The 12,006-nt window shown below is 31.9% G+C and overlaps 1 protein-coding gene across 1 annotated transcript in view; it reads left to right on the top strand.

Moving 5' to 3' along the window:
- The first annotated feature begins 8,170 nt into the window (after nucleotides 1-8,170).
- The window catches only part of Alg1 (ALG1, chitobiosyldiphosphodolichol beta-mannosyltransferase), an 8,777-nt gene continuing 4,941 nt past the window's right edge, over nucleotides 8,171-12,006 (top strand). The window contains exons 1-2 of the mRNA XM_014429442.3: nucleotides 8,171-8,538; nucleotides 9,704-10,046. Of these exons, the coding sequence (XP_014284928.1) occupies nucleotides 8,337-8,538; nucleotides 9,704-10,046 (545 nt within the window). The 5' untranslated portion in view covers nucleotides 8,171-8,336. The remainder of the gene's footprint in view (nucleotides 8,539-9,703; nucleotides 10,047-12,006) is intronic.

Below are 12,006 nucleotides of genomic sequence, written 5' to 3'. Positions count from 1 at the left end.
CATCTATCCCACTGACTTGCGGAGTGCCTCAAGGAGCAGTCCTCTCACCAGTCTTGTTTTCAATTTATACTGCTGATGTGGTTGGCAAGAACTACAAGAAGGCAACGGTCGTCGACGATATTGCCATCTACAGCAGCAGTATGAACGCCCAGACAGCTCTACATCAGGCTGAAGTAGTATGCTCTGAGATTGTTCTGGGCTACTTGAACATCTCAGTCAATCCAGCCAAAACGGACTGTGTTGTGTTCAAAGCACACAGCGCACAAGAGATCACGACTGCCGAAGACTCTCCATGTGAATAATACTGTGAGCTCACCTTCCAACTCTATCGTATATTTGGGCGTAAAGCTAGACCGTCATCTCAAGCTCTCTGCCCATTTATACCAGAAGGCGAGAACAGTAACACGAAAGTCATATCGTCTCAACCATCTCCTCACTTCTGCGGCTCTCTCATTGAGATTGAAGCTGCAGATATACAAAAGTATTCTGAGACCAGCACTACTATATGGGGCACCATTGTTTACTCACATATCAGATGGAACCCAGCGCCTTCTTCAAACTTTTCAGGATTCGATGTTGAGGAAAATCGTACGCACAACATCGTGGAGGAGGAAGAGGCCACTGGAGCTGCATCAATTGTTCGAGTTGCCCACTGTACCGGAGTTCATCAAGCGACGACACATCAAATTTTTTGATTCACTTCAGTGCTGTACGAATCTGTTATTCAACACGTTAACACCTGCCCCCCCCCTCCGGTGCGTTGGCAACACACTACGTAAGGTCACGTAGTATTAGGATTAAGTTTTTATTAGATTTAAGTGTGTTAAATTCAGAAATAATGTGTGCCCCAACACATTATACACTTTTATAAATACTGACAGCAAAAATAATATTCTCCAAAAGACTCCTTAGAATGTAGATGTTCTACAGTAAAAGGAGAAAGTTCATTGTTCATAAATACACCATTAAAATTTTGTAGGGGTTTTTGAAAAAATAAAATAAAATAAAAAATAAAGACTCGGGTTTATTATATTCAAATACTTTTCTTATCCATAAAATACATTTACACTTTCCTCGTTATATATTTCTTTACAGATTATAAATTTCCTTTCAAAATACATCACTATCAATTAATTAAATGCATCCACACACACACACACACACACACACAAAAAAAAAAAATTCAAAATATATTATCAATTTTTTTCTGTTATGAAATTGATATGTTGGTTCGATGTTCTGATATCTCTTATGTAACAGAGCTACTGTGAAAACAACAATTAATTATACATATATTTTTTAATAAATAAAAACTTTCTTCTATTTCTTTATCATATCCAGACTGATAGGGATAAATTGTTATTGCAAATTCTTGAATTTTATCTTCAGATGGACCTCATTATTATCATTAGGGAAACCTCAAATATTCGAACAATAGAAACATACATATCTTCAATATGTCATTAAATATATTTGTATACTAAAAAACACTTTAAAATTTGTAAACGAAGTAAAAGTAATTCCTAACACACTTTAGTATTATCAATAAAAATTTCCGAAAAATTGAATAGGTTAATCAATGGAGTCTCATTGCGCAACATGGTATTTGCCTCTTGGTGGTGCCACTGGTGTGGAAGAAATAGGGGTAAATTGACCTTGGGAATTTTTATATTTCTATTAATAAATCCAACTTTAAACACGTGGAAGGAAGTTCACTACAACATTATTTTCTTAACCTTAACGTTTTTTATAGGGAGCTCCAGCACACCTCCGTGTTAGAAGGCACATGAAGTTTTAGTACATGCGCCCAAGAGGAGAAAAAAGGGAGTTATCTCACACCAATTTTTGATTACTTAAATGAAAACTATGTATAATCACTAGTCAAAATTGGTGAGTCTGCCAAGTATAAGTAGGGAGAATAAAAAATGGCGGCTGTTTCAAAGCGATAGAAAAAAATAATTTTTCATTCGGAGCTCTATATCTTAAAAAGAAGGAACAACACAAGAAAACCTAAGAGAACGTCATTTAAAGAAGAGTAAATTTTCTAAAATATGAGTCCTAAAAGAGTTATTTACGTTAAATAGTTTTCGAGATATAGCTTTCTAAAAAGCAACATTTCATAAAAATGTTGTATGGGGCGTACTGAAAGATTAGTAATTAGTGAATTTATTTTGAAAAATCTATATCTCAAAAACCATTTGACGTACAGTAGTCATTTAGCACTCAAATTAAAGCTAGTTTAATGAGCTATAAAGTATTTTATGATGTTTATCTTCGTAGGAATAATAGTGAACATGAAATTTTCTAAAATAAATTGATTTATCAACTATAAATCAATTTATTTTAGAAAAGTTCGGACAAATTTTCATTTGCCAAATTTATATTCATATACGAATATCATAAAACTACTACCCCTACGAAGATAAGTGTCATAAACTACTTTATAGTAAGATAAATTTCCTTTATTTTGAGTGTTGGGAGACATATGTGTGTCATGGATCTAGAGATATATTTTATCAAAAATCCAACATTTTCTATGAACAACTATATATTAACATTTGGTGAGTTTATTTTGTCAAATATCATAAAAACTACTACTCCTACAAAGATAAACATATTAACCATTTTGTAGTAAATTTAACTAGCTTTAATTTGAGTGCTAGCAAACATCTGTATGTCCAATGGTTTCTGAAATGAAGATTTTCATAAATCAAATTTATTGTCCGAACAACTATAAATCAATTTATTTTAGAAAATATCATGAAAACTACTATTCCTACAAAGGTAAAGGTCATAACCTTATTTATATTCCATTAAACTAGCTTTAATTTGAGTGCTAATAGACATCTGTACGTCCTATAGCTCCTGAGATATAGATTTCTCAAAATAAATTAGCTAACTACTAATATGTCTGAAGATTTTAAAGAAATTTTGCTTTTTAAAAAAATATATCTCGAGATCTATTGAACGTAAATAGCTCTTTTAGGGCTAATATTTCGGAAAATTTACTCTTCTTTAAATAATGTTCTCTCAGATTTTCTAGTGTTGTTGGTAGTTTTTAAGATATAGAGCTTCGAATGAAAAATATATGTTTTTTTAAGGTTTTGAAACAGCCGCAATTTTTTATTCCCCCTACCTATACTTGGCAGACTCATCAATTTCGACTAGTAATTATACATAGTTTTCATTAAAGTAATCAAACATTGGGGTGAGATAACTGCATGTTTTTCTTCTCGGCTCTTGTACTATTCTTTGATGGACTAAAGGCTTGAGATATCCCGTTATTCAGAGCGATTGAATATAATTATAGTTGAGCAACTGTTTGCTGTATTCTGTTGGTCTTTTATTTACAGAAATTAAGAGGATAAAATAAATAAATATTTATTATACAGTCAAAGTCAGTTTTATTCATTTTTTTAGTGACTGATTCTTTTGTTTTGTTTGAGGAGCACTACTAGATATTAAAAAAATGTGTAAAAGTTTAAGATCAGTTTTTCTTGTGGTCGAAATATTTTATAGATAAATATCATGATCAGAAATCGAACGGTATAATCGGCATGAAAACGTCACTTTACCTCTCCGACAGAGCCTTTTTTTATCTTACAATTTAAAACAAACACCTATAACGAATATTTCTCCATAAACGACGACGTTACAGACCATAAAACCAAAAATAATTATAAAGAATCTTACCTTCCCTATCCGCCTCATGATAGGAAATTCTTTTGTCTTACCTAAAAACATTTACTAACAGCGAGTAGAGCTGTCTTTGAAAAAAAATTACTAATATCGAGTAAAATTAGCTAAAACTAGGAGTCTAACTATAATTAATTAATGATAACAACTAACTAATTTAATAATTATAACTCCAAAAGATACATCTTAGTATAACCATTTTGATAAAAAGTAATTGCACGTCTATATTCCGAATTCATTACCACCAGTAGAAAGGCTCCTTCCTACTCGTAAGGAGTGTAATCGGATTGCGGGTAATTGTCAGGAATTGGGGATTTCGGGTAAAATGACTTTACGTTATATATATCCTTAGGGAGTGTTGCACTAGTCATTCGACTAGTTTTTGTAGTTAACCATGAGACACTTTTCAATGACTAACAAGTTATTATTTTCCTTAAATATTGAATATTAGGACATGAGCATATGTAGACCATTTGGGGCCAAGACATTTCTTTTTGTGGGCCAGGATGAATTTATTTTTGAGGCACGGAATAAATATAATTTTTGGGCCTTGGCGGATTTGTTTTTGGGGTTCGGATTAGATTTATATTTGAAGTCCAGGGCAAAATTATTTTTGGGGCTCGGGGTTGATATAATTTTAAGTTCTCGGACAATTTATTTTTGGGGTACGTGGTGGATTGGTATATGGGTGTAAACAATTTTTTAAGTTTTTGAGCCAATATATGAAAACAAAGTTTTCCCACCTAACGTCATTACATTTGGTATGGCTGATATGATGTGACAGTTCATTGTCAAGACGTATACATATGACAGATAAACCTGTCAGTTAATGTGACAGTCAACTGACATTACTTGTACTATTAACGATCACTCCAGACATTACTGCCACGACACTAAAACTGTCATGATAGTGAATACAGTCAAAGTGGCTAACACTTGAGCCGTAAAAACGGAAACTGTACGATAGTTCTCTGCTAAGGCGTATAAATGTGATAGTTATCACGACAGTTTTTTCACTAATATTACTTTGCTATCAACTATCACGCCACAGCGAGTGCGACAGTACAATTAAGACTAACAATCATACAGTTACAGTTATAAGGATTCTCCATAACGGATATTAATCGAGTAAAATGGTTATTTTCAAGGCGCTGGGCGGGTATTTTTTTGTCGGGATAATCGGCTGCACTGCTGTGAAGTGGTAACAGAGCCACATAAATGCTTCGCACGCAGCGGACTATGATCAGGGTCTATGATAAGGGTCGGCGGGACACGGGACACCTAGTCAAAAATGGGACTGATTCAGGAAATATAATAGAAAAAGATAATAGGCCGTGACGTGTTTATTGAGTGATTTTCCTCTCAATTGCAGCTAGTTATTGTATATTGTTATGCATATGTTACTTGTATTTAATTTATATATTTACAATTTTTAGAATGTAGAATACAAATAAATTTAATAGTAACTATATTATAACTGTATGTAAGGACTACTGTATCCAGGGATGTTAGTTTTTCCTACTCTCGTATCCTGAGTGAAAAAAAAATACCTCTACAGCACGAAATGTTCTGATGTTAACAACCTCTTCTCTCTACTTTAAACTCAAGTGATATGTTATTTCCTTGAAACATGAGTAATGGTTCGACATCAGAACGTCCCAATCTGGGATTTTCTAATTGTTTTATCATAACGTATTGTATTTTGAAAAATTGTTTAGAGATGCACAAAAGTTCTGAAAATCTATTTTTATAATTATTTTATGAAATTCTATCTAAATTTTTTGGGTAAACTTTAAACCAGTCTCAATGTGTATTCCGCTAATTTTGAGAAAATTTCACATCTCAGGAACTATTTGAAGTAAAAGAGTCGATAAGCATTCAAATTGAAGCTCGTTAAATGCATCACAAACTATTTTTAAGTTGTCGCAAATTTTTTCCAACCCAGTGATTCCCAAACTTTTTTGTCCTCCCGACCCCTTTCAGGGAAAAATATTACTTAGCGCCCCCTGGAAGTTATTTATTTTTTAAATTTTAATAGCAATTAATAGGAAATATAATATTAATGTTTCTACCTTTTTTCGAAAAATATAGCAAAGAAAGGTGTAAATTAGAAACATTAAACTTTGAAATTATGAATCTATTTATTGAACTAAAAATAGAATGTAATACAAACAATTTAAAACATTTGAAATGATTTTCATGAGAAGGATGAACCTGGTGTGCTGCTACTAATTTGGTAATCCTCGGCTCTATTTTAGTCAGCAGAAATATTGTTGACCGTGACAACTTAAAGTTATTTATCCCCCCAAATGCACCTATGGCCATCACTGCCCACCCCTCCGAATTGCTGCAGGGCCCACCACGGGGCGGTGGTCCCAACTTTGGGGATCACTGGTCTAACCCAAAAAAGGGTACCGTGGTTAAAAATTTTGGATCCGTTGATCCAGTAGTTGTTTTCATGATATGTACAAAAATATATTCATAAATCGTTCGTTGAAAAGGAAAATAACTTTTTTTTTTCATTTAACAACTGTATCTCAAGACCTATTCTTACGTATTATATGTTTATTAACATTCTAATTGTAGCGCATCAAATGCATAACGAAAAAAATTATAATAAATATTTTCGTTGCGCATCAAATGCATAACGGAAAAATTTATAATAAATATTTTCGTTGGAGTAGTAGTTTTTATGAGTTAGTTCTCCGCCTTAACACGTGGAGGAGAAGAACAAACAGAGAACTACATGCAAGGATTGGTCAGTCAAAATCTCATGGCATGAAGGCAAATAGACTAAGATGGGCGGGACTAACATGAGGATCAAAGCAATCTATCAGGACGCCTCTAAATAACAATGAATGCCAGTATAGTAAGCAAAAGAACACCTAGGAGGCCAAAAACCAATTGGATAGAAGAATCAACAAAGATGCGAAAGAGCTACATGCAGCAAACTGGTCCAGCAAACTAGCCCAAGATAGGTATGTCTAGAGAAGGCTGGTTCGGACAGCCAAAGATCTTCCAGGTCTGTAGAGCAAACCGGAAAAAAGTAAAGTAGTTTCCATTATATTTTCTAAAATAAATTCGCAAAATTGTTTTCAATATTAAAAAAATAATAACAATAAGAACTACTGAGTATTAGTACATTTATTTAAAAGAGTATTTTAGTAATTTCATTTGACGTTTAGGAGAATTATCCCTCTGCAGGAGAAAAAATAGCACTTTAAACCATTACGAATTATATTATAAGTAATCACACATTAACACTAATTTAATTTAATTTTTAAATGGTTTAAAATAATTAATTAATAAAATATGAGATGGTCGGGGGTGCGGTCAGTAATGATACACAAGTTACTAACCGCGCCCCCGGTCATCTCCTCATATTGAATCTACGGTAAAAAAAAAAAAAAAACATCTCAGAGTGGATTAATAAGATTATAAATTAATCAGGAATGTTGATATCCACACATTTGTGTGTTTCAGAGAGGTGTAACTGAAGGACGTCAGACTTGTGTCGGCTAATAACTTGGATTTAAACTATTTTTGGTATAAAAAAAAGAAACAAAATAAAGATAGGCGAAATTTTAGGAAACTTAAATATCAGCAAAGTTAGTGATAGATAACAAAAATTCATAGAAATGATAATAAACCCATGAATTCGAATATCGTTCCAGAATTATTGTTGATTCCGAATTTTGGGAAGATCCTATAATTAGTTAAACCATTGTAAGCCCAGATATTTATCTATAGGCAGTACTAAACCAATACTAAGGTTTGGGTGTGTCATAAGTGCCGTAGTTTAAAAAAAACAGGTTCGATTTGGATTTCTCACACTTTGGTGTAATTCCAGGGTTAAATAAATCTACCATAGGCATGGGCATAGTGGAGTAGCGGCTCCCCCCTAGATTTTTGGGACCAAAGAAAAAAAAAAAGGAAAAAAAATAATGAACTTATTTGATAGATGGTTTCTTTCTGGAAAAATGCTATATTTAGGAAGGCAATGGCTGGGAAAGATGGTGTCGTCCAAAAAATCATCAGAGATGAAAAGCGCAAAACCTGCTTTATATTTTCATTGTGCGAGCAATTGGTTAAACTTTGTTGTTAAATATTTGAATTCAGTCGTCATTTTCAATAATTTATTGTGATTATAGGTAATAAAATTTTAAAAAGTAATGATTGAATTTTAGGAAGTAAAAATAAAATGGTGGGGTATTTTTTGGAATGATCAATTATATATATATAAAAGTGTGTGTGTAATGGGCGGGGGCCTACTCCCCCTATGGCCATGAAATCTGCTGTATTTAGTCGAGAAACATTTTATTATTGAAATCAAAGGAAATGTACCATAGCGCGCTCGCTCGTCTTTCATTGATATTTTAAAGATTATCTATTTTTTTAAACTTGTGTTTTTGTCAACTATTTCGATTATCATTAGTCGATTCCAAAATCGATATTCGCATCTGTCAACAATAGCTGTTACAAATTGCACCCATCGGGAAGGATACGGTTGTTATCAGTGAAGTGTTGTAAGTACTTTAGTTCTACCATTGACCCATGGTTTTAACTTACACCGGAGTCAATTGCTAAAGTTAGACTGGAGAATTGCCATAGCATTCCCTGGCCAGTTCAGTCTCTCAGTCATGGCCCCGAAGAACGTATGCGTGGTCGGCTTAGCGGACATTGGAAGGAGTCCAAGACTGCAATATCACTGCATTTCATTAGCAGAAGAAGGATACCATGTTAATGTCATCGGATATAGGGGGGCTAAACCTAAGAAACAAATGCTCAGCAATAATAATATCACAATTGCCTATTTACCTCCTGTGCCTGAAGTTAACAAATGTAAGTGTGTGAGGATCTATTATCAGGTTTGATAAGCATTTAACTTATCAGCACTAAGTTAGTGGTATAAGTTAAATTCATGTAAAGCAATGAATTAATCCTGTGTTGAAGGTATCTGTTCAATGAACAGCATTTTATTTTCTGCTTACTTATTGTACCGACTATAAATAGTAGTTTCAATATATTAGAAATGACATTTGTCTTTCTTAACTTCAAGAATATCATTTCATTCAAGGTATTTTAAAGTGTGGTTATGTTCATCCTGGGATATAATTTGAATCTAAAACATAAATAAATACTGAACCGAAAAAAGTAATAATTTTCTTCTAAATTAGTTTACATTCTGATGTTACGATCGAGAAAATTTTTTAAGTAAGTTGAAAATAAAAGTCATTACAGATCTTCTCATATTTTTTAGGGGTTTAAGTAACTTGGTCTTATAGACTTTGATTATTTTATTTTATATATTATTATAGACCATAGATTATTTTTGATTTCATTATTTAATTTTATACCAGATAAAGATTAAGAAAGAAATAGTGTATGCTGTTAATTCCTCAAATTAATAGTAACCTGCAGATTTGTTTAATAACTTTTTTAAAGTGATTTTAGTATGAAACGTAGAAGTTTAATATGACAAATAATTTGTTTTTCTTACCGTTACCTAAATTTTACCATGTTTAAAAAATATTATAAGTCTGAGCATTTTTAATTTCGGTAACGGTGAGAAACGTTTTTATTGGATATTAAGTTTCTAAATAAAGCTTCTTTTCTGTCATAATAGGAATGTAACCTTAGATGCCTATTTTGTATCTTCTGACATCAAGCTTTTAGGGAATTGTTAGCTTTTACAATCCTTTATGAATTCTTTGAATAATATAAGGCCATAATGTTAAATTTAATAATAATAATATAGTAGGTTTATCTTTCACCCATATTTATAGAATTCCATGTAAAACTATCGCAAAGTTCAATTAAATCAAAAATGATTTAGTAATTATCCTCTTTCAATCATATCATTATTAATGTAAATGTAGTTGAAAGTATATATTTCAGTATTTTACCACATGGAAAACATTTTTATAATTATAATTTGTAATTATCATGGTTTCCAATTCATACATATTTCTATATGGTTTATTGTTGTTTTTATCTTTCTTTTTAGATCTTCCGAGGATTCTTGCCTACTTATTTAAAGTTATATGGCAGAGCATAAGCTTGTTCTTTTTTCTCCTGTTTAAGAGGCGCTCACACTTTGTTTTTGTTCAAACTCCACCTGCCATCCCAGTTTTTGCTGTGGCTTGGTTGTATAGTCTACTGGTGGCTGCTACATTTGTAATCGACTGGCATAACTATGCATATTCATTGATGGCCTTAACATTAGGTGAAAGAAGTTTTATAGTTCGTGCCTCGTATTGGTTTGAATGCTACTTTGGCCAAAAAGCAGCTTATAACCTTTGTGTAACTAATGCCATGAGGATGGATCTCATAGAGAGATGGGCAATTGTGTAAGTTTGATATTCAGCTTAAATAACAGTATGATTGAACGGGGTATATGCATGCCTTTATTTTTTGCTATTTTTCTCGATCCACGCATATTAAAAAAGAATTAGATTATCAGAGTTCTTTACAATCATTGGTTCACAAAACATTATTTCACTAAAATGCAAGATAACTATTTCTGAAAAAAAAAGGAAGACATCTTAATTAAGTACACGATACACTCCATTACACAGTAATAGTTAAAAACCATTACAGCTACTTTTGCAGCGATTGTCAGTGTAAACTATATGACATTATTCAATAAAATAATTGTTTCAGAAATAGTTCTTTCGTCAATCATGAAATACTTTCATTTTGTGAAATAAACAAATAAGGGGAACCTTTATCCTTCAACTGCACACCTGATTTGTTATTGTAATGAAATTCCCAACATATTAAATAAGCAAGAGTTGGCCAATTTGACAAATTGGTCTGCAAAAAATGAACCAATAATTTGAATATTAATATATGAACATAAAAAAAACAATGCTACCAGGATGAAGATAACATTAAGAATGTGTTAGTTGCCAGGAGGGACATATTAGTGACTTTATTTTGGGTTTTACATAGTTAAAAAATTGATAAGCTTATGATGAAATTAGCAAATATATATAGTTTGGAAATTGGAGATAATGGAGTGCTAAATTGTATGAACCATACTTAATATATATTATTGATGTTCTGAAATGGAAGTAAGCTTTTGAAATTAGGAGTCTGTGAAACAGATCTTTTAAGAATATTGATCATAGAATTATTAGATAATCGTTTTAGGATTAATCTTAGTTAGATTAAGTCAGATTCGCTTTGAATGAATTTTGTGGAGGTCTGGTTAGCATTATTACCATGGAGCATTTGATTATTATTCTATCAGATGCCACGTACTCTGTTTTCATGCACCATGCAAGCCTCATTAAAGAACCTTTTAAAACAGAGATAAAGGAAAAAAGAAAGGTCACCAATACAAAGTTCAGAAGGAAATAGTATATTTCGAATTACTCAAAGAAAAAAGCTTTTTCTACTGGATAGGCTTCAAAGATAGCAATACTTCTTATTCTACTTTTATTAAAAAAAAGTTCAGAATTGAAACTTTCTTCTTGCAGTTTATGTTATAGACATCAAGAAACAAATTTCGGTTCCATATCTATCCATGAATAGTTAAAACCATATGATGGGCATAAAGTTTACTATGTTTAGGTTGAAATTTGATATAAATACTTATAACAAATAATGGAATAAGTATTCATTTAAATTACCTGCTGTATCCCTCACTTTATACACCACAAATGCAATAGTTTTGAACTAGTTCAGGTATTTTTAAAGAATTACTTATCTTTAAGGAAGTGGTTTTCTAGGTATTGTTATGGTTGTGGAATTTTGATAAGCAGTTACTGATAAATTGATTAAGCTCTGTTTGTCAGGGTTGCGGTCAAAAAAAGAACAAATAGTTTATAACTACTGTCCAACGTTTCGCCCCACTTAGCAGGGCTTCATCAGAGCTAAAAAGATACAAAAAAACTAAGAATATTACTACAATAAGGTAATTTAAGCTAGGATAAATATTATGTAAAAATAAAGTGATAAGAAATTACACATAAATAAAAGGCAGGAAGATATAAAATAAACTTGAATAAACAATGATAAGAATAAAAAGTTAATCAATTTATATTTATTTTTTTAAATATTTCCTTTATATTTCCAATGAAAAAAATTGTGTGATTCTTTTTAAAATAAACTGCATGTGTATTAGCTATGTTTACTGTGGTGTAGGTATTGTCAACTGTAAATGTAATTCATAAAATTGTTGAGGGAGAGGGAGAGAGAGTAAGGAGTGACGCGATTGAAAATAGAAAACTCTTATACAAGTATAAACTAATTTTTCGTCTATGCCAACATTTCGGTCTTCATTAAAGTCTAGTGAAATATACA

The sequence above is a fragment of the Halyomorpha halys genome, unplaced genomic scaffold, assembly GCF_000696795.3.
Source record: "Halyomorpha halys isolate HHAL.00 unplaced genomic scaffold, Hhal_1.1 Scaffold801.1, whole genome shotgun sequence".
Taxonomy (NCBI): domain Eukaryota; kingdom Metazoa; phylum Arthropoda; class Insecta; order Hemiptera; family Pentatomidae; genus Halyomorpha; species Halyomorpha halys.
This window is presented reverse-complemented; position numbering and strand designations above follow the sequence as displayed.